The 24412-nt window shown below is 43.7% G+C and overlaps 1 protein-coding gene across 1 annotated transcript; it reads right to left on the minus strand.

Moving 5' to 3' along the window:
- Positions 1 to 8413: 8413 nt before the first annotated feature.
- On the minus strand, positions 8414 to 20819 carry arhgef37 (Rho guanine nucleotide exchange factor (GEF) 37; the record flags this gene model as incomplete). Its single annotated transcript, XM_079228568.1, has 13 exons — positions 8414 to 8623; positions 12148 to 12317; positions 13006 to 13201; positions 14663 to 14791; positions 14881 to 15028; positions 15110 to 15279; positions 15482 to 15595; positions 16066 to 16170; positions 16435 to 16565; positions 17073 to 17272; positions 17374 to 17521; positions 18425 to 18554; positions 20406 to 20819. 13 exons carry the CDS (start codon positions 20817 to 20819, stop codon positions 8414 to 8416), a joined length of 2265 nt encoding a protein of 754 aa, XP_079084694.1.
- Between the last annotated feature and the right edge of the window lie 3593 nt (positions 20820 to 24412).

Genomic DNA, 24412 nt, shown 5'->3' on the forward strand with positions numbered 1-24412 from the left:
CTATGCTTCATGTGTTAAAGCTGCATTCTCTCGCCTTACCACCAGGGGGTGACTCCTCTGGTTGTAAAGAAGTATATGCTTCATATGTTAAAGCTGCATTCTCTCTCCTGACCACCAGGGGGCGACTCTTCTGGTTGTATAGAAGTCGATATAAATGACTCTACTTCTCTTGATGTATTCCCTCAGTAAACATTGTAAACATGAGTTTATGTCTCAATCTCTAGTTTAAAGTCTTCTTCAATACAGCATGATGTTCATTTAGTAAATTATGGTCATTTAGACTCAAACAGACCATAAAGCAGGGGACGCTTTAGGGGCGGGGCTACAAGGTGATTGACAGGTTGACTTATATGACGTCTCTGAGCGACTCCTCCGCATTCCAAATATGTTCACTAAAACCCCACATCGTGACGACCACAATCCAACAATGTTGCCAAAAGCTTCCAAATATTAAAATATACAAAAGACAGCAGTAATTTGTGTTGCAAACTGTGGTTCTTGTGATGTCACACATGGATGCAGTTCTTCTGTTGCCCTCTAGGCGGCGGTTTAATAAACTGTGCCTATTTTTAGCTCAGCGTCAGTTGGCGGGCGCGATATTTATAGCCTCAGATCTGAGATCTGTTACGCTGCAGAGGCTCAGCCACACACACACACACACACACACACACACACACACACACACACACACACACAGTGTGTGTCCTCCCACGCACACTGGAAGGCATATACTCGAGCACACACTGAGACACACTCATACGTGTAGTCATTCAGAGGGTATCAGACGCCTGAAGGAATTCTTCTCCATTAAAAATGCTGCTGACAGGAAAAGGTAGCTGACGTATGCATTAATGAGCACCACACACACACACACACACACACACACACACACACACACACACACACACACACACACACACACACTCACATGGTCAAGTCAACGGAGAGAATTCAAAAATATACGTCGACATCCATGAGATATTCATGCATTGCCATGTCCATTTTTACACACACAGCTAGCATGGCGGCAGCGCGCCTTGACGAGCGTCCACACAAACACGAGCAGCGTTTGTTCACTAAGTGCCACTCTAAAAGCCCCTAAACCAGCTCTCCGGTTCACACTCCAGTGGCCGCCGGAGCCGGCTAATGCTCCCTGTGGAGCCGCTCGGCACAAACACTCATCCGTTCGGATTCCACAGGCGGCTCTGGCCTTAGACGCAAACTGACGCCGCACAGCAGCCGCGACGCTGCAGCTAGCGGCTAGTTAGCGGGCAGCGGTGAGGCGAGAGCGCGTTAAACACAAATCCATTTGTTAGACAGAGAGAATAGTAGTTTAGACATGAATAGTGTGTACTGGATATATTTAACTGAGATATAAGACTTGACATGTATCCAGGTGATGAGAGAGCTCATGTTAACTTTCATTTTCATATTATTACGGCATCATTACTGGAGAAGGAAGAGAAGCTTTCTGCTTGTTGGTCAATCTCAGATCCCATCGGGTCTGACGAGGGTTTAGTCTCTATGGGGGAGGCAACGGATAATATTTCGGGGGTTCCAGGACCGAGACTTCCTCTCCCGTGAGCCGGTCATTGATTAGCAACTTGAGACGTCTATGACAAGTGAAATCAGCTCCAGGTGATAGCCGATGGTTTTCTTCAAGACTTCCGTAACGGCCGCCGCGTTCCCCTGACTGTTTCCTGTTTACTGACCTTTAGCACCTTTAGTTGTGAGCAGAGACCGTATACGAGAAGTAGACGTAGTTTTTCACCCGGTCTGTGGACTGCCGTTGTGAGGCCTTAAATTTGGGCAATTTTGCTGTCGCCATCTTGGGGTTTTTTGCAACCGATAAACGAAAGTGAATATACAATATTTGGAATGCGGAGGAGTAATGTAGAGACGTCGCATACGTCTCTGGTAGCATTAGAGACCTGTCAATCACAAGGTAGCCCCGCCCTAAAGCATCCCCTGCTTTATGGTCTATTTGACTCTAAATGGATAATTTACTAAATAAACATAATGCTGTATATATATATATATATATATATATATATATATATATATATATATATATATATACATATATATATATATATATATATATATTATATATAAATGTATATATGTTTATTGAGGGAATAAATCAAAAGAGAAGTAGGGTCATTTTCTATAGACTTCTATACAACCAGAGGAGTCGTCCCCTGGTGGTCAGGAGAGATAATGCAGCTTTAACACGTGAAACATAGACGTCTATACAACCAGAGGAGTTGCCCCCTGGTGGTCAGGAGAGAGAGTGCAGCTTTAACACATGAAGCATAGACTTCTATACAACCAGAGGAGTCGCCCTCTGGTGGTCAGGTGAGAGAATGCAGCTTTAACACATGAAGCATAGACTTCTATACCACCAGAGGAGTCGCCCCCTGATGGTCAGGAGAGAATGCAGCTTTAACACGTGAAGTATAGACTTCTATACAACCAGAGGAGTTGCCCCCCGGTGGTCAGGAGAGAATGCAGCTTTAACACATGAAGTATAGACTTCTATACAACCAGAGGAGTCCCCCCCTGGTGGTCAGGAGAGAGAATGCAGCTTTAACACATGAAACATATACTTCTATACAACCAGAGGAACCGACAGACTCCACAATCCGTGTATTCGTCAGTAGAAACTTCTTCTTGCAGCGATCTAAACTCCTAGAAGTCACGTCGTTTCCCCCGCAGCTCACCCCCTCCCGTCTGTGCTTTCAAGTCATTAATATTTGTCATCTTGTGTTTTTCCTCTCCGTCAGCGTGAATCAATACTGGGACTTCTTTGTCTCACTTCACCCCCATTTAGGCATTTATTCACTCGTCTCTTTTTCAATAAACTCAAATAAAGTCAACAAAAGAAAACAACGCTAATGACACAAAAACAACTCATTGGGGAACATGTTGCTGAACTAAACAGCTGAACGCACAAACTAGTCGTGTGTGTGTGTGTGTGTGTGTGTGTGTGTGTGAATAAATACAGCTTGACTTGTGTGGGAACCATTTGCTTTACATTCACATTGCAGGTGAACGGTGCTGAACTCACCGGAAACCACAAAAACAAACAAGAGAAAGCTAAAACACTATCCCAGCACATGAGAGAGAGTGTGTGTGTGTGTGTGTGTGTGTGTGTGTGTGTGTGTGTGTGTGTGTGTGTGTGTGTGTGTGTGTGTGTGTGTGCACTACAGCTTTTCTACAGGAGGTGCGCGTGAAGATGAAATAAGATATCTGCCGTGAGCGGGTCAAACTCCCATCCGCCGCTCTGGAGGAAAACAAAATGACTGGAGAGGCTCAGAGGAGTAAAAGAAAGGATTTAAGATGAGTTTTATTGTCGGCGCTGCGGTGAGAAATAAGAAAAGCGGAGTAGAGTTGAACTTCTGATTCCATCTTGGGGATGAGAGGAAGACGCTGAAGTCAACACGATGTTTGTCTTTTTGCGATGATGATGATGATGATGATGATGTGGTGACAGCAGCCGGCCTGCTTCTCACCGCGGAGTGAGAGACCTGCAGAGAACGGAGAAGCGTTCACTCTGAAGACTCCAATGCGTCTGCAGGAATCTGCCAGGAGGAGAGAGGAAACCGCTCAGCTGTGAGTCCTGTGCTTTGCTCCAGGTCACCACAGGGGGGCGCTGGTTGGTGGAGGCAAGAAGCTCTTGTTGTGTCGGGATTCTTTTCACGGCTAGTCTGGGATTCGATCTGCCGACCGGCGAGATTCACTTAAATCGTCAAGATGAGGTGACCGTACATTTTTAATGGTCAACCAAATATATCCTGGTTTTACCAAATCCGTGTTTGGTCTAGTTTCTAGAGACTAATTAACAGCGATCGTAATGATTGATTGATCATTTTAGGTCGTGAAGTTCATGTCCTTAACTATGAGTTAATAGATTTTTCAGACCGCGCAAACGATTTTTTTTCAGGGGTTAAAAATCTTTTTTGCGCCAGTGTTTCTGAGATAGGAGTGAGCCATCTGCGCAATAATAAGATCTTTGATGTGACGTGTCGAGTCTTCTTGGCCAATCAGCGTCCCGTTTCTCGACATGCGCTCTCTGTAGCTCTGCTAGCGCTCCGCCTCCGTTAGCACCCCCCACCCCCGCTGTCCTCCTCCGGGCGCCAGGAGTGAAGCTCGCCCAGAGCGCCGCATGAGCTCGGGCCGCCGCTGTTCAGGCTCCTCTTGGCGGGCCCTGCTCCAGCAGCTATAGGCCTCCATGGCGAAAAGACAGGCAGAGCAGGCGCCCCAGAAAAAGGTCTGCCTAACATTCAACATGAGTGGCTATGAAATCGTCCAAACTGACACAGGTAGGATGAAACTTTCAGACATATTTAAATATAAAGTTATTGCATTGTTTATATAGGCTACCTTTAGGAAAAATGACAACATGTCAATTTAATAGGCCTATAATTATTGTTAAGCACTGCATTAGCATTTTTCTTTCAATGAAGTTCCACTTAAATGTTGTACCTGCTGAGAAATGACTAAACACCTTTGATACATATATATACATACATACATACATACATATATATACTATATATATATATATATATATATATATATATATATATATATGTATATATATATATATATATATATATATATATATATATATATATATGTATATGTATATATATATATATGTTTATATATATATATATATAATTATCAGTCATAACCAGTGAAGCAGTCATAACCTCCCCTTATTGAAGTTCAACAAAGATCCTTTAAGTTCAACTAAACTGACTGGTAAAACACCATCATTAAAATGTTCCCAAAGTCCAGCCATTATAAAGGATATTGAATAAATATCAACCTTGTATACATATTGATGCATTTGCTGTCATCTCTTTGAATCCCCTATGGCTAACGCAGGCTTGTGGTCATTTTCGGCAGATTGCGTGGTTGCAAATTGCTCACAGTGCTGAAGTGTGCGCTCATAAAAAAAAAAAAATTGCTCAGTGCTGAAAAAAATTAGAGGGAACATTGGTTCTAACAGCTCCCAATAAAAACAATAATCAAGAGTCCAAGGGTTCAACGCCATCCCATTAGCACACGTTGCTACAGAAACTGCATCTAAAAGATGTTGAAACTGATCTGATCTACAAACTATAATCCCGGCGCCTCCTTTGCATGGGTATTTATGGGCGTCGTTAACATCTTAAATATTGTTTTGATATTAATGTGAGGTGACACAAGGACGCTGAGCCGGTTTCTGTTTAGTTTTTATTGAAGCCACACAGTCGGTTCACAGCTGCCCTGACAGGTACCGCTGCTGCACCGCGGACACTCCCATCTGCTGTGTGAACACACACGTGTGTGTGTGTGTGTGAGTGAGTGTGTGTATGAGTTCAAAATCATAACTTCAAAGCAACACTTCAAAGTCAGATGGCCCTGCGGCATCAAATAAGTTAAAACAAGTCAGTTACAGAACAAAACATTGCAAAACAGAAATGCTTAACAGACTGAAAAAAGACAGATTTATCAGCAGGCGACGCGTATTACTCTTCACGTTGGTTTGACAGCTGGCTAATGAGAAATAAAAAAATATATAAAATAAAAATCACATGAACTGAACAATATAAACAGAATGTACAGGATTATGTTCAAGCTCTAATACTGACAGGTAAAGTAACAAACAGACACACAACAGGTCTCCTGCTCCCTCTGGTGGCCGACAGGAGAATGACTCCACCAACACGTCGACACACCTGGAGGCAGACTCACCTGGACTGCGTCCAGCTTCTGATCCAAACGGATGATTTAAACGGCATCTTAACACTTCCCTCGTCTCAAAGATAAAGACATTTAAAGGTTTTGTTCTACGATATGAAACAGGTCAGTGAATACCTGTCTTTTACTTTAAAGAGTCTGAAGTAGACGACTAAGCGTCCTCACTAGGAGACTAGTCCTCTTTTAGCTTTAGGAGGAGGCGTGAAGTCATGTGACCGCGGTGTAGCGTCTTACGTCTAGTGATTGTATTTACGCTCCAAAAATCATAGAAGTGGTGTTTATTTGTGACGATGATCTATTATTCGGAACAAAACGTGTGCGTAGTTTTTCCACAGAGAATATTTTCTGCAATAATCTTAAGAAAAATCTAGTTTATTTGGCGACGGAACCAGAGCGGAGGCTTTTATTTTAATCAACATTTAATTGGGGGAATTGTTCCTTTCAGCCTAAACGGGCCTTTGAAGAGGAGGACAGTCAAGTTTGGGGATTTTATTTACACGTTCTTCCTCTTTCTAAGCCTGGAGGACATTTGGTATATTAGCGACACACACACACACACACACACACACACACACACACACACACACACTCCTGCTGCTCTGCTCCGTCCAGACATTTCAGACGGTGGGCGCAGTGAGGCTCCAGCTGAGCAGCTGCCTTCCTCCTGCTCCTCTTCCTCACTAGACGAGAATGAACTACACAGCGGAGACAAAAAAAATAATAAAAGACTCCAATTTTATGCAAAACACGACACTTTCAGGAACGTCTCATGCAGTGGAGTAGACACGCCCATAGTGGCCGAAAAATAAAATGTAAAAAAAAAATAAGTAAGGCTTAAGAAAGTCGATTCATCCTTATTCAATCCTTATTATTATTATTATTATTATTATTATTATTATTATTATTATTATCCTCCTGTGACGGACGTTCCCTTGTTCACTTTTTGGCGTCCATTTTTGTTTGGTTTGCACCAAAGATCTCTCCAGAATGATTGTCTTGGGATGTTAAAGAGATGTTTTCTCCCCCCCAAAATAATGCACTTCTGTGCAGATCTGTGTACTTTGTGGCAAACATTTGCTAAATCGACAAAATAAAATTAAAATAACTACTTAAATCCTGCTGCAGCCGCATGTTTCCACGCTCCATCCATCGAAACCTTTCCAAGCCAAAACAATGCAGTCTCTTACTGCCTGAGGAGCTGATGGAGAAAGCAGATACGAGTGAAGGGAGGAAGAGCACCTCCTCTCTCTCTCTCTCTCTCTCTCTCTCTCATCCTTCACTTCTCTGTGTGACCCCCCCTCCCACTCAGCCTGGAGACATTTCACATTTACATCACATTACACAGTCTGAGATGATGAGAGCGCTGTGTACCTGTCAGTCTCGATACAGTGGTGTTCATACCTCCAGGTGAGGAGGAGGAGACTCACACACACACACACACACACACACACACACACACACACACATACACTGCTCACCGTGTGTCCACGTGTTGCTTCCAGCTCGCTAAAACACAGACTAATGAGAACATGCACGCTGTCGTCTTCATTTCCAAGTGTCCTTTCCTCCCGCAGAGGATCATGGGATATCTCTTCTATCAGCCGACACCCCTGCTGATCGGAGTCCTTCGCACACATCTCCCCTCCATGTGGACGGGTTAAAAAGGAGGCCGACATGAAATAACAATAATAATAATAATAATAATAATAATAATAATAATAATAACGACTTAATAAAAGTCGGAGCTTCGTCGGGTTTTGACACGCAAACAAGTTTTACAACGCTTGTTATCTGAGATGAGATGATCGATCAGCGCCGCTATAGACTACATATAGTCTGTGGTTTGAAGACATTTAAACATTTATACACACAGAGTTTTGATCGGTCTCTGTACAGATAGACAATACTGAAATATTTAGATGACATCATCATTTCTGATCATCATTATCTGATCAGCGACGACAGGAGAAACTCAACGATACGCTTTAGCTGCAAAGCGTCGCGCAGATTTCAATCTGATTTTAAGCTAATTTCAAGCTAATTTCACACCCTGTTATTTGCATCTATTTGCGTCGACTTCATAGCGAGTTCCCGTGTGAGAAGGCCGGTGAGCCCGTACTTGTAAACAGTGACGACGTTACTTCATTCCATCAGGAGTCTAAGGACCTTTGTGAGCTACACGATTTTTACTTTCATTTTCAGCACAGGAAGTGGGTGTGGCTTAAGTAACGAAGAGAAATTAGTGGGGGGAAAATCCAGCCGTAAAACGTAATTTTGATTTCTTGCGCTTGCTTTTGCGTTGCTGTGTCCATTGAATCCAGCGGCATTAAAAGTTAAAATAACTGGTCACTGTAATACTGCTGCAAGCTTTCTGCAGACGGTGCTGGTGAATCCTGTGTCCTTTCCCCCCCTCCTAGCGGTAGGGCAGGTGTGGCCCCGCCCTCTTCCTCCCTCCTAGCGGTAGGGCAGGTGTGGCCCCGCCCTCTTCCTCCCTCCTAGCGGTAGGGCAGGTGTGGCCCCGCCCTCTTCCTCCCTCCTAGCGGTAGGGCAGGTGTGGCCCCGCCCTCTTCTTCCCTCCTAGCGGTAGGGCAGGTGTGGCCCCGCCCTCTTCCTCCCTCCTAGCGGTAGGGCAGGTGTGGCCCCGCCCTCTTCCTCCCTCCTAGCGGTAGGGCAGGTGTGGCCCCGCCCCCGTCGGCGTGATGGCGAGGTAGTTGGAGGGCACGTAGCCTCTCTTGCCGCCTCGCGCCTCCACCAGGCTCCACTCGGGACTCCCCCGTTTGTCGTGAGGCTCCAGGACGCGGACCGGCTCTCCGGCCCGGACGGAAACCTCGTGGTTCCCCCTCGCCGTGAAGTCGTACGCCGCCAGCACCTGGAGGAGAGGAGAGGGTTGTTAGAACAGAGTGAGGAGGCTTTCCATAAGCAGAGAACTAAACGATGACATAGGAGGAAAATACACTTTGTTCCTCCGGAGCTTACGAATAAAAGAAAAGGAAGTAACATGTGGCCGGCTGGCGTCAGAGGGAAGGGTCTTCTGTAAAGGAGGCCATTGTTCATCTCTTCATGGATGTTCAGAAGAAGGAAGAACTTAATATTCAATGGATTTTTGTTGCCCAAAATAAATAAAATTCAGAGAAAACTGGAATAAAAAATAAAAAATAAAATATTTTGAAGGGTTTTCCTTCAAGCAACAGCACACTACACAGTGTGTGCGTGACACACTGCTAACACACACACACACACACACACACGTCAGCAACACATTTTGTTTGGGTGAGCGGTTGCCGAGACAACCGAAGGACAAACATACAGAGTCGGTCAACATCTGGTATTTAAAAGTGTCGGACATGCATTTAAAATCAACATTCAAGTAAATAAATGTCGGATCAAAAGAACTAACAGATGTTGAATAAGACTCGCAAAAAAAAAAAAACACACACACCACTTCAAGAAATGAGCATAACGGGTACAAACGTGAGCACACACACTTGTAATATTCTCTGAAAAGGTTAAACCCACTAGTTATGTCTTGACAAATCCCATCTCATCACCACACACACACACACACACACACACACTAATGAGCCCCGTGTCGGCGTGACAGAGTGCTGCAGCAGCGCTAATAGCCGGTTTCGTCGGCTGCTCGGTGTCGTTAGCGAACCTTCACCTCTCAGTACGACGTCGGCTCTGCCCCGACGGGCGACACACCAATTAGCATTTTCATTAGCATTTCTTTTTGCCGGGGCAGAGACGGCGACGGGGAGGAGAGTGAAGTGACCGCGGCCGTCGGCTGCAGGCTGAACGTTTCAGCTGCAGCTGCGTTTCTGATGGAAAGGAGAGAGGGAGAGGAGCGGCGGCTCAGCGGCGCCGCCCTGTGGTGACATACGGACAGGTGGGGAGGGAATCAATTCAGCATACCGTAAAAGTCGGGTTATAGGCCGCTACTGCCTCCGGTCAGTGTCCCGCTGTAGCAAGCTAGTAGCAGCACTAGCTAGTAGCAGCACTAGCTAGTGCTGCTACTAGCTAGCTCCCCGCTGCTGCTGCTACTGGCCGAGTCCCCTCTGTCCAAGTCGGGTGTAGAGCTGGGGATGGTCCCTACATTTGGTGGTTGTCAGGGAGCTAGCGGAGAGCTAGCGGAAGTTAGCGGAGAGCTAGCGGAAGTTAGCACAGAACTAGCATGAGCGCCAGCTGGCTACAGCGGGGTGTAAATGGGGACAATGACCGAAGGTAGTAGCGGCGTATAACCCGACTTTTACGGTAGGATCGCGATCTTTTGCGTGGCGACATTGTATCGATACACGGAAGCCAAGAATCGATCTTTTATTATATCAATTTTAAACTTTTTGGTCCTACAAAAACAAAATCAATCTTTTTCAGCCCACTAGATGGTGCCTCACTATTGTGGTGAGGTCAGCAGAGGTCCCGGGTCAGCGTGAAAGAAATTAGAAATGTGCCGCCGCGTTTAAAATCAAACGTCTGGACTTCCTGTCACTCGTAGCGGCCGCTGCTCGCACAGATGTTGCACGACGCACAGGACAACATGCGCGGCACAACGCTGGTCAAAGACGTTAAAAAAAAACAGTAGTCAAACTGGCTACGGGTCCTCTAGGAGCTGGAAGCGTCCGTCATCCCGATGTTGGTGAAGTCGGTGAAATTCGGGACGTAAGTGTCGTGATAATATCGTATCGTGGGACCTCTGGTGGTTCCCACTCCTACCAGACGGGAGAATGTATTCATCAAATCCATTGATATACAATATCCATTGTTTGTTATACTTTGTCACAGATCACAGAGGAAGTTGAGGCCCAAAGCCGCTGCTGCTCTTTAAAATGGCCGACAGCGACACTGACGGAAGAACGGTTCAGATTTAGAGTGGATGAAAAAGTAGAAAGGAGAGAAAAGATACGTTAAATATATTTAAAAAACAGCCTGCCGGTGTGCGTGTGTGTGTGTGTGTGTGTGTGTGTGTGTGTGTGTGTGTGTGTGTGTGTGTTTGTTGTATATACGAGCAGACTCAGGGTCATGAGGGATGAACGTTGGGAGGCGTGGAAGAAAAGGCCACAATAAGGTCACTGGAGCAATTACTCACTTTAACAGGCAGTGTGGTGACATCTCTCTCACACACTCACTCACACACACACACACACACACAACTAATGCATTCCCTTCACCTAACCCTAAAGGTGCATTGTGTAAGATCGGGTCAGAATTTCAGTCTAAAACATAAAAGCGATGAAGAAGCGATCAACCGGCCAAAATGTCCTCACTTTCCACAAATGTCCTCACAAAGATAGATGGACCAGTTCACACACACAAGATGCTGAAAGCATTACTGCTTTCTCATCCACTCACCTAAATCTCCCTCCCGTGGACACACCCACATAAAAGCATCACAAATTTACAAGCTCGACACTCCCCTCCCTCTCACACTCGCATGTGCTGCACATGTAAATCATTCTCACAACACACACACACACACAGTATCTCAGCTTGCAGCGCAGCATAAATTAACCTCAACCGTTCACACAGTGACTCACTTACAAGGTTAAACAGCCAATTATGGACCTTTGCATTAACAACACACACACACACACAACATGCATGCACACACAAACACCAGTGTGTCCTCTTACAGATATGGGAAAACACATGATTACACACACACACGGCTGAACACGCAAGGAGGGTCTCTCTCTCACACACACACACACACACACACACACACACACACACACTACCAGTCAAACATGTGACAGATTGATGCTTCCGCTGCAGAGCGCTGTCACATCGATCAGTTACAAGCTTTAGACACACACACACACACACACACACACACACACACACACACACACACACACACTCACACACACACACACACACCTTTAGAAACAAGCTGAGGTCACGGACAACTCCCAGACTGGACGACGCCGTGGTAGCGACCTGTCAATCACACTAAGCCCCGCCCCTAAAAACTCATGTTTAAAATGTTTGTAGAGTCATTTATATAGACTTCTATACAACCAGAGGAATCGCCTCCTGGTGGTCAGGAGAGGGAATGCAGCTTTAACACATGAAGCATAGACTTCTATACAACCAGAGGAGTCGCCCCCTGGTGGTCAGGAGAGAGAATGCAGCTTTAACACATGAAGCATATACTTCTAAACAACCAGAGGAGTCACCCCCTGGTGGTCAGTAGAGGGAATGCAGCTTTAACACATGAAGCATAGACTTCTATACAACCAGAGGAGTCGCCCCCTGGTGGTCAGGAGAGAGAATGCAGCTTTAACACATGAAGCATAGACTTCTATACAACCAGAGGAGTCACCCCCTGGTGGTCAGGAGAGAGAATGCAGGTCAGAACCGGAGGTTTCCGCTTGTTTAAGATGCATCAGTCACCTGGAAGCAGGGCCGGCTCATGACCGTCAGCGTCTTGCTCTCCGGGGTGTAGGAGTGTCGTCTCCTTTCTGTCACGCCATCAGGCAGGGTCGGGTGTGGCGAGGGGGGCGGGTCTTCTGATGGCTGGTGATAGCGAATCAGCTTCGAGGAAGGAGCGTACCCTCGCCGGCCTGCGTGCAACATACACAGATAAAGGTTATTATTTATATAAATAAAATAAAATAATATATATATATATATATATATATATATATATATATTTTAAATTTTTCCCAAAGCCCAAGCTGATGTCTTCAAATTGCTCGTTTTCTATTCCATTCTAACAGAGAGGATTACGTTAATGTTTGAGAAGCTGCAATCAGTGAATATTTGCTTAAAAAACATTAATTCATTATCAAAAATACTTTTTTCATTATCTACTTTTGTACTTTAGTATAAAGCATTTATCATAACATATGTAACCTTTTTGAAATGTAAAATTCAACATCAAACAAAAACCCATGAATCTCACTTGTTATGTGCAATGACAACATCTGATACTCAAAAATCTAACTGTTCATTAAAGCCAATTCTATTTCTATAGCATGTCCATTATGCCTCGTTTACTAACTACTAGTACAACTGTACCTGTGGATATCTGGTTAGTTGCAGTAACACTCAACACCCACAAGATGGCGCCAGATAGTTGCATTTAAGAAACTCTGCTCCTGAATTGGAATATTTGATCTGCAGCATCGGTCATTACTTGTTTCTCAGCGACTTTAAACGCTAATTAACACCAAGTGAGAACTTGACATGAGCAACAAAGATTGATGTAGAACAGAAACATGAATAAATAATGTTTTAACTGGTTCTTACCTCCGGCGTCGACCAGCCATCTCCGCTTGTCTCCGCGGGTGTCGGCCTCGCTGATGATGGCCACCAGCTCGCCTCGGGCCAGGTTCAGGTCCAGATCCCGACCCGCCACCACCGTCCCCATCACCTGGAAGATCTTTCCCGAGCCGTGCTTATCCGTGAGCTGCTTCAGGCGGTCCTGGGAGGACGGACTCAGAGGCTGGCCGAGTAAATACAAATAAAACATGAGAATGTGAATAGATTCAATGTTTAAAAATAGCAATGACAAAAGGTAAAGAGGAGAAGAAAGGCATGAGCAGAGGAGAAAATGGTTAATTATTACCAATATATGTGAGATAAAGTGTCTGTTTGGCTGTTTTCCAGCATAATAAAACAGGTTAAACCAATTTATTTACTTATTGAGGGATGTTGAATTACCTAGAAACATGTGGAGCTGAATATCTAACTTAAACGGATCAAACTGGAGTTTTAAAAAAAAGAACAACGTGAACATTCCTCAGTTTCAGCCTCTAACTGGAAGCTAGAATTTAGCTGATTTATCTCATATCCTGAGATAAGTATCATCTCATATCCTGTTGACTCGTCAAAATCCAGTATTTTGAGTACAGCGTCTTCGTGTTTGTACCTTAAACAAAACCTTTTCGCTGACATTATGAATGAAACATTTGAAAATGAATCATTATGGGATAGTTAATGCCAGCAGGCCGAGTGAAGTCTTATAAACGTTTTCCAGAGCGATGAAGAACGCTGCAGAACGCGAAGGAGGAGAATATCCAGAACATTTCCTTCCGTGACTGAGTTGTTGCTGCCGAGTGGCGTAAACGGACATGACTCAGCGATGAGCACAGGAGTGAAGTATCGCCTGTCACAGTCCACTCTTATGATTATCATCATGATTATTATAAACCTCAAACTGAATACGGCATGACTCTGCAACCTCATGGGCCGTGCTGACGCAGGTTGTCCGGCAGGTTTAAAGGAATGCGACCGACAGCTGGCCGAGCAGGTAGGACAGGCAGCCTGTGTGTGTGTGTGTGCGTGTGTGTGTGTGTGTGTGTGTGAGAAGTTATGTGTTTAATGACTAGGAGAAACCAAAAGGAGTAATCGGGACATAATAATGACAAAAAACCTGTTGTCAATCATTGTCCTCTCAACAAATACAACACTGCTGCTATTCCAGAGTCGTTCTTTATATAAACCTATTTGGTCATGTGTTGCACATATACAGAGCATGCATATATATATATATATATATATATATATATATATATATATATATATATATATATATATATATATATATATATATATATATATATATATATATATAAATAAATATAAATGCATATGTATAACACATATATGTAAATAAATATATATATATAAATACATGTATATATGTATTTATATACATGAATAAATATATATATATATATATATATATATATATAAATACATATATGTATATAAATGTATTTCTTTATATATATTTTCTTTTTATATATATTTTCTTTTATTATATATATATATATATATATATATATATATATATATATATATATAAAAAAGATATATTAAAAATATATATAAATAAATCCTGCCTGCCTGCCTTTGACTTATAAAACTCTTCCTGGGCCATTCCCGCTCCGTCTGGACGCACCTGGACGACGGGCGCGTTGAGCGTTTGCTCCACACTGCGACACAAAGTCTGCAGCCTCGTCGCGCCGTCCAGCACCGCCGACTCCGCCCACTCCCAGAATGCAGTGCGGTCGAGAGAGCTGTGAGGGAGCTGAAAAAAAAAAAAAAACACAAAAAAAGAGATTGTAATCAAAAGTGGCACTTTTTTTCTTTTCTTCAAACATCATCTGTGAGACGCACCTGCTGAGCAAAGCTCTGGAACAGCTGCTCCATGTCGGCGGCGAGGTCTCTGTGCAGACAGCTGAACGTCCCCAGCATGCTCCAGATCATCTGCAGCGCCACGCCGTTAAACTGGGGCAGCTCGTTGAGGAGCAGCGTGTTCATCGTCCTGCGAGGAGGCGAGACGGTCACACGAGAGTCTGCTGTCAACCCCAAAGCCCAGGTAGTAGTTCACAAGCGGCCGCTCTACCTGTAGGTGTTGGCCACGTCCTGTTCCTCGTAGCTCAGGTTGGATTTGGCTTCGATCAGCTCGTAGTCCAGCAGCTTGTCCAGCCGTTTCCGGATCAGGTTCCTCGGGCCCAGCAGGAGGTCCCGCAGGGCGCACAGCGGCTTGTGGATCAACGTCCTCATCCTCTTCTCCTGCATGGAAATAATAATGACGTTTACCGTCAAACAAACCGCTCGATGCCACCATCGTCTTCAGACGAGCAGGGGGTTTTCTTTTTATGTTTTACTGAAGTGCAATTCAATATGCAGCAAATGTACTTGCAGTATTTCATATACTGTGGTGTTTAAGTAAAAAAAAAGGAAGGTAAGGTATGAAAATGCCGGGTAGACTCACAAATGTGGGCAGGATCCACTGTCTGAGAGCGGTCGTGATCTCCTTGTAGCAAAGAGGCAACTTCTCTCCGTCCATGTCCAAGTCAAACTCCTCTGTTCTGCAGGACAGGAACGCCTGCAGAGATTGAATAGCGAGATGATAGAAATTACAGTTTAGAGGTCGTTAAGAGAAATTGCTTTGTGGATTTACAAGAAAATTGTCAATAATCTCAGCAAGAGGACAACTTGTATGACCTGGGGATGAATACAAATAAATAAATGAAGAGCAGGGAAATAAAAAAAAAGGAGGATACAGTGCTGATCTTTGTTGGGTGGGAATAGAAAGAGGAAAAAACAGCTTTAACCTGTAATAATTATAGAAGGTACACAAACATGTGTGTTGACCTGAGGGGCGTCTGAGTTTGCACAGTGTGACTCATACACACATGGCCACATGTTTATGAATAAGTATCCATGTGCCACTTGTTCCACTCCTCCACAAGTGACCACAGAGTCTGGTTCTCCAGACTCCAGCTCCTGCAGTAACACACTCGTGTGACTCGTGAGACTCGGATGAAGTGCTTTCCATTGGTCAGCGTCGCCTACCTGCAGGTGGTGCAGGTACGTCTCCACGTTCTCCAGCAGCGCCAGGATCCCGTGCTCCAGAACGTAGAAGAAACCTTCCAGAGCGTCGAACTCCTCGTCCACCAGCTGGAGATCAATGTGCAGAAAGACACGCATGTATTAATGCAATGAGATAAAAAGGGCTTTGAAAAGACTTCTTTAAATCACAGCTACTCTTTTCTGAGCTCTGGGATCGCTCTCATCGGCCTTTATCGTCTTTATTTATAATACTTTTGGGTCAGTGTGGCTGCTTGGGAATTTAATGTTCAAAGAAGCCTATTTTATTGAGATTTTATATTAAATCCCTCATCAATTAAGTGTCAGTTATGACTTCATTTAGCTTCCTCGTACCTTCGGCACGATTCCAGTCCCGTGTTTGATGTGCTGGCTGAGCCTCGCCGTCTTCTTGGCGATGCTGTGGGTGTTGAGGCGGTTGATCTTGTCCTTTATGGTCAGGGTCTCCGTCTTCTTGTATTTGTCAGCTGCAGTCACAGAACGGGGGGTTGAGTTCATGTGCAGGAAAGAAATGTGCTTTCCATCATCAGCGTTCATACACATGTTGACCAATGGGTTTCCATGACTTTTCCATGACTTTTAACCAAATTTCCATCTGGGTGTAAACAGTAAAAAGTGAGTAAATGTAGTATTTAAACTAACAATGAGAATACAAAGCATACAGTAAACCTTAAATGACTCAAATGAACGAGACAATAGTTTGATTAAAAGAATAAACATTTATATAGATGCCTGCATGTATGCCTGCTTATATTTTGAGCGTCATTCTTTTAAAAGCATATTCATTATTTCAAACTCAGCGTAAATGAACGTCATGAACACATGAATATAACACATTTACATGACTTTTACAACCCTTTTGGAATTTTTCCAGGTTCTGGAAATCATTTTAAAATTCCATGACTTTTCCATGACCGTAGGAACCCTGTGTAATAATAATAATAATAATAATAATAACACGTGACGGGGCTCACCGACTTCTCTGAAGCGCTTGTACTCGTTGATGCGGTAGTTCAGGGCGATGGCGGTGTGGGCGGTCCGCTCCAGGAGCGCGTACGCCGGGTGGCTCCTGTCCGTGTGCTTCTGGATGGTCTGCAGGAGGAGCGGGTAGCGGGCGATGCGCTGCACCGGCATCACCAGGAAGAAGCTCAGCGAGGTGGCGTTCACTTCAGGCCTGCGGGTGGAAATCAAGTCAGGTGTGTGTCGTTCGTCCCCGCGTGTGATTTTCTTACGTTCTCGAATGACGCGTCGAAGCGACCGGAGAGAAAAACGCACGCCGAGGTCTTGATGACGCGGACGATGTCGTTCCAGAGCGCCTCCTTCTGCTTGTAGCTGTTCTCCAGCACCGACACCTGGTTGTAGTTGGACAGGTATTCCCTGTAGGCCGCCTCGATGTCGGCGGAGAGGCTGAGGAACGAATTACCTGTCGGGGAGGCGAGACGTAGATTTACTTATTTACACATAGAAACCACTGCACAAGCATCAGGGTTCATACAGTGGATTTCCATGACTTTTCCATGACTTTAAACCACATTTCCATGACCAAACATTTTGTGAAATCTCGGTGTATACATGAAAAAGTGAGAAATTCATGACTTTTCCAAAACCTGAAATTCAAGGACTTTCCCAGGCCTGGAAATAACCATTTTAATATTCCATGAGAAGAACCCTGAAGTATAATACAGTTTGTTTTTTAGGTAGAAACTTTTAAATGCTAACGGACGCTTAAAATAAATGAATAGGAATTCTATTGTACTCTTCATTTAATGAACTAATCTTTGCAATTAAGAAAGAAGGCTCGTCCTGTGAAACACAGCCCACGTTGTGACTGACAGAAACACTCTGTTGTTGTCCAGTTAAGTGTCGTCATCGCCGTCATGCAGACGGACAAATAAATCAACAACCTCTCTGCTGAGAAAGTAACACAATGTTGGCAAGAGGAGCAGGAAGAACAACATTAAAAAATCATCCTTAACTTTCACTCTTCTTCTTCTAGATCACCACGTTCTACTTGCACCTGGATTAAAAGTGCAAGTGTGGAAATAAGTTGAGTTTTCTTCTAATTTTGGCGAATTTCTCCTGTATCATAATTGTTGGCTTTTGCACAATCAAAGTGTAAATACCACCTAGTTATTATTAAATAATCAAATTAAACTGTAAGTGTTGAAGTGGTCATTTCCTCCCCTCCCTCACACGGCTGTGGCATCCAGCTATGATAACAAAGATGTGTGAAGGTTTCCTGTCAGCAGCTTTGATGAGAGCAAGTGATCTAAGAGGAAAACCACCACTTCCTGTCGTCACTGATGCGATGACAGATGATCCTTACAGAGCGTCTCCAGGAAGAGAGGGTCTCCGGGCTGAACCTGCTTCTGGTCCAGCAGGGCGAGGAGGCGACTCGACACGCCGATCACGTCGTCGATGTCCAGGAACACGCTGTCCAGGTTGGCTGGAGGAGGCTGAGGAGGAGGAGGAGGAGGAGGAGGAGGAGGAAGAGGAGGAGGGGAGGGTTAAATATGCAGCCATGAAGTGAGCACAATCATTTCAAGTGAAGCCTGGTTCCAACGTGATGAGTCCTCGTTTAAAAACCAGAACAACCGGCAGGACGTTTTGTCAATTTCTGTTATTTAGCCTGGTCCATATTTCTGATATGTGATTCATTGGAGAAACTACTGCAACACAACACGTTTCAAAAGGGGAACAGAAAAGATAAACTTTTTTTTTTTTTTTTTACAAATACAAAAATAAAATAATATTAATAATAAAATATATAAAAAGTAATATAATTTTATTTTGTAAATATATACAAATTAAATAAATTACATTAACATTAAATACATTAAAATAAAATAAATTAAAATAAAATTGAATTAATTAAATAAAATCCACGTTTATTAAAATTAAATGCGTCTGGTGTATCTTGTGTCTGCTCCCATAGAAGAAGAATGTTGCAGCCGAGCGGATAAAGAGGTTTTGTTGAGCTGGATTCTACAGGAATGACACCCAGTGGGTGCCTCGGCTGGAACACTGAACAATCTGCACAGACAACAAACCGGCAACTTCCCCGTCTCACAATGGCACCATTCACTCACATCTATCCCTCCGTCCTTCCCCGTGCCGCTTCCCTCCGTCTGTCCTCCATCCATCATCCTGAGTTACCCATATTTATAACGCCCTCTTTTTCAACTCCATCTTTCATTTCCACACATTGGACGATGCCACATAACGAGGACAAATCTCTCTCTTTAATGCCCATCTCCCCAGCTGGTCCTCTACTATTCGCCAGTTAATTTCCCTGAACAGCGTCATCAGCCCATAATTTAGCTCTTCCACTCCTCCCTCCTCATTTTAATTTCTCTCTCTTCATCTACCGTTCCCTCGGTGCGTTATCTTTTTCACGCTCATCCACAGCTCCTTCCGACCCATAAAGCCCGATTCCATTATGTTTTACGGGTAGCCTCATTTCATTACCGCCGCGGTATAATAAATGATTATTTAGCCATAATAAGCAATACCTCAGACAAATAATGAAAAGCTATGAACGACAATAAACCACGGAGCGGCCTCGATTCAACATGTTGTGATAACATTTGAATTAAAAGACCCGATCTAAAAGTGTTAGACAATAAAAACTCAAAACATAGAACTAAACAAATTCATGTTGTGGTCGATAAAAGGGAAGGACTTCATTCTCTGCTCAGGTAGACATTATAATAATGACAATAATAATAATATAATGAATCCCTTATTTGTCCCACAGTGGGGAAATTACACCGCTATATCATCACTTTGCAAATAGTTAATAAATAAATAATATGCTCTGAATTTTTCAAAGGTTTTAAAAACGGCCTCTTTGCTAACTATGGCATTTACAGTGATGTTTTTTTAAATGTGCACACTGTCCATACCAAATAAACCCATAAAATAAAATATCCTGCACACTATCAGCACAATTAATGTGCTTAATAATTTAATTAATTTTACTCCAATTTAATGGTGAAAATTGCAAATGGTTTGCATTCAACTAAATACTGAATATCTCAACACCAAGGTCCATTTTAATAATTTAAAAACCTATAATATACAGAAAACCCTTGTGAATATAGATACTAATAATACTATGTGTGTTAGTGGTATATTAGTTCAAGATAGTACACAGAAAAGGAAAAAATATATATATTTCAAAAGTTATATCGTAACTATATTAATGAATGCTCAATTTAATATATAACATCGCTCTATATGTTAGGAGTATATGTGCATAGCTTGGCTTTGATTGAGCCCTAATCAGCAGCATGAACTCCTCCTACCTGGAGCTCCTGCAGGTTGTTCCTGATGGTCACGGTGCTCAGTCGCAGCAGTCGGAGGTAATTCCTCTCCGAGTGGACGAGCTCCTCGATGGCCAGCATCTGTCTCTGGGCGGCCCTCTCTCTGGCCGCCGCTTCCTCTTCTTCCCGCTTCTTCTCGGCCTCCTCCGCCTCCTCGGCCGGCCGCTCCTCCGTCGGCGTCGAGCTCTCCTCGGAGAAGCTGTCCCGCGAGGAGAGCGCCACGTTTATTTCCTCGGCCCACGCGTCGAGATCCTCGTCCGCGCTGAAGCTCTCCTCCCCGAACCGATCTCCCTCCTCGTCTTCGTCGTCGTTCTCCTCCCTCGTCGGATCTTTGGCGGCGGCTTGAGGGAGCGCCAGCGTGAAGGAGGAGGGCTGAGGCCTACTGGGGACCTCCATGATGACGGCTGTCCAGAGAGAAAACACTCTTTAGACGCTCTGCTTTCAAAAATGTCAAAGATTGAAAGTACGTTTCTCTTCTGTCCGACATAAAGTGAACTGTGATAATAATAATAATAAAAAGGTGGGAGGGTGGGGAGAGAGTTCAGTTTCACTTTGACGTTCTGGTTTCGTTCTCACAAATACAAGTTCCTCAAAAGCAATCGCATTCATAGTCACTGTTACGCATCTTTCCAATGTTATGGAAGCGTGTTCTGATATTCAGCAGCATGTTGTGTTAAGGCCTCCACCTTTATTGATTCTCTGACTGAAGGACAAGCTGTGCATTGGTGTCAAATGTCCTCATTCCAGATGGAGCAGATGCACAATGACACTGGCAACTCTAAATCCTGCATTCCAGAAGAAGTAACCGTTACAGGATATCTCAGTCGCCCAAATGTTGGTGACTCATCAGCTCAAAATGAGCCGCTGACTAGAAACTGTTGTTCAGGCATGAAAACGGGTCAGGGGTGAAAAAGCTGAGAAGGATATTACCCCTCCGGGGGCATGCTCCCCCGTAAGAAAAATTTAAATATGCCATATTTTAAAGCATCAATCTGATGCATTTTGAGATGCTTTTTTTGCCAACCTGGGGAGAGCTGGAGAAACTTAACTTCAGCCATGAGTCAAAAATGATTATGGCCTCCTTACTAAGTATTATGCAAGCCATTTCATGCCAGCCTGTCACTGGGTCTAACATTTACAGTCAGACCTGCAAACTCATGAGGGGTGAAAGGTGACACCAGCGGGGCGGGGGGGGGCAGGAAGGAGGGGGGGGGGGGGGGGGTTGGGGGGCAGTGACGGGCGAGTCAGTGCCGAACAGCGTCACTCATCGAGAAGCTGACAAACTATGATCATTATGGGTTTTAATTCTTCTTTTGTCAATACCCAAGTGTACATATACTGTATATACACACACACACACACACACACACACACACACACACACACACACACACACACACACACACACACACACACACACACACACACACACACACACACACTACCGTTCAAAAGTTTGGGGTCGCCCAGACAAATGTTCAGTTTCTTCGCAATTTCTCTCATGGAATAGTCTTCATCTCTAAGAACAAGAACAGACTGGCGAGTTTCACATGAAAGTTCTCTTTTTCTGGGCATTTTGAGAGTATAATGGAACCCACACATGTGATGCTATGCATAGGAAGGCCAGTTGTAAAGCTTCTCTCACCAGCATAACTGTTTTAAGTTGTGCTAACATAATTGCACAAGGGTTTTCTAATCCTCCATTAGTCTTCTATGTGATGAGCAAACACAATGTACCATTAGAACACTGAGTGATAGCTGCTGGAAATGGGCCTCTATACACCTATGTAGATATTTCATTAAACACCAGACCTTTCCACCTAGAATAGTCATTTACCACATTAACAATGTATAGTGTATTACTGATTAATGTAATGTTATCTAAAAAACAGTGCTTTTCTTTGAAAAATAAGGACATTTCTAAGTGACCCCAAACTTTTGAACGGTAGTGTGTGTGTATATATATATATATTTTGTAGACTTAATACTTACAATATGTAATACTGCTATACTATACTGAATATTGTTTTGCTACTACTACATTTCACTTCATAATATTACACTTATATGCCATAATATGTATAATGTACCAGCCTTTTTATTTGACCATATTATGTCATACTGTTATACCACTTTACTTTGAGGAGACGTCACTGTTAGACTAGATAGAACACTGAATAATGTTTCCACCAGTAAACCTGAACATGCACCTCTCTCTGTGTGACATCATTATAACCGCATAACTCTATAGATTATAATTAACTAGAGGATACACTTTTTCCTACACGTAGATCTTTAACCCTTAAATATAAACAGTAGCCCGGCCACCCTAGGGAGGAAACTAATTTCGTATTTTTTATTAAAATAAAAGTTGGATAAAATCTCCATTGTCCTCTCCTTATATGTAGTGAGGTGTCGGTAGGTAGAACTTATATGTAGTGAGGTGTCGGTAGGTAGAACTTATATGTATTGAGGTGTCGGTAGGTAGAACTTACATGTAGTGAGGTGTCGGTAGGTAGAACTTATATGTAGTGAGGTGTCGGTAGGTAGAACTTACATGTAGTGAGGTGTCGGTAGGTAGAACTTATATGTAGTGAGGTGTCGGTAGGTAGAACTTATATGTAGTGAGGTGTCGGTAGGTAGAACTTACATGTAGTGAGGTGTCGGTAGGTAGAACTTAGATGTAGTGAGGTGTCGTAGGTAGAACTTATATGTAGTGAGGTGTCGTAGGTAGAACTTATATGTAGTGAGGTGTCGGTAGGTAGAACTTATATGTAGTGAGGTGTCGGTAGGTAGAACTTATATGTAGTCAGGTGTCGGTAGGTAGAACTTATATGTAGTCAGGTGTCGGTAGGTAGAACTTACATGTAGTGAGGTGTCGGTAGGTAGAACTTATATGTAGTGAGGTGTCGGTAGGTAGAACTTATATGTAGTGAGGTGTCGGTAGGTAGAACTTATATGTAGTGAGGTGTCGGTAGGTAGAACTTATATGTAGTCAGGTGTCGGTAGGTAGAACTTATATGTAGTCAGGTGTCGGTAGGTAGAACTTATATGTAGTGAGGTGTCGGTAGGTAGAACTTATATGTAGTGAGGTGTCGGTAGGTAGAACTTATATGTAGTGAGGTGTCGGTAGGTAGAACTTATATGTAGTGAGGTGTCGGTAGGTAGAACTTATATGTAGTGAGGTGTCGGTAGGTAGAACTTACATGTAGTGAGGTGTCGGTAGGTAGAACTTATATGTAGTGAGGTGTCGGTAGGTAGAACTTATATGTAGTGAGGTGTCGGTAGGTAGAACTTATATGTAGTGAGGTGTCGGTAGGTAGAACTTATATGTAGTCAGGTGTCGGTAGGTAGAACTGCAGCGCCGCTGACTCGCCGCTCTCCTGGCTGACGTCACACGCTGCCACGGACTCTCCGCTGCCAGTAATCTCACTCACTGTCTCTCCAACAACGTTAGCTAACGTGTTAGCTAGCTGACTAGCTTGCTATTATTAAACTGGTGGGAGGGAAATGAAGCCGCTGTAGACATCTTAACGCTGATTGGCCAAGACTCGACACGTCAAAGATCTTCTATTGCTAAGATGATCACGACCTCAGTTTTTTCCGTGTCCCACTCCAATCTCAGAAACGGCGGACAGTTGACGCCCCCCCTCTCTCTCCCAAAAACAAAAACTCTTCGGATTTACACCATTCACGTAGGTCACCTATTTTGGTTTCAAAACGGCGAATTTTGCCGAAAGGTGAGGGATTTTCATGTCTGGTTGTTGAAGGCGCTTTTGAAGTGGAAATATAACATTATATGTATTTAGCTCAATATAACAGAGGAAGTACGAAACAACTGGAAAAGATGAGCAGCAACTGCTCAGAGAAAATGGACTGCTGGGTGTGTGTGTGTGTGTGTGTGTGTGTGTTTCCTGTGTCAGCGCTGCTCAGTCACACACTCACGTGACTGTAGGGAAAAATCTATTCCAGGGAAACATGATTAATGA

The sequence above is a fragment of the Taurulus bubalis genome (assembly GCF_910589615.1).
Source record: "Taurulus bubalis genome assembly, chromosome: 13".
Taxonomy (NCBI): Eukaryota; Metazoa; Chordata; class Actinopteri; order Perciformes; family Cottidae; genus Taurulus; species Taurulus bubalis.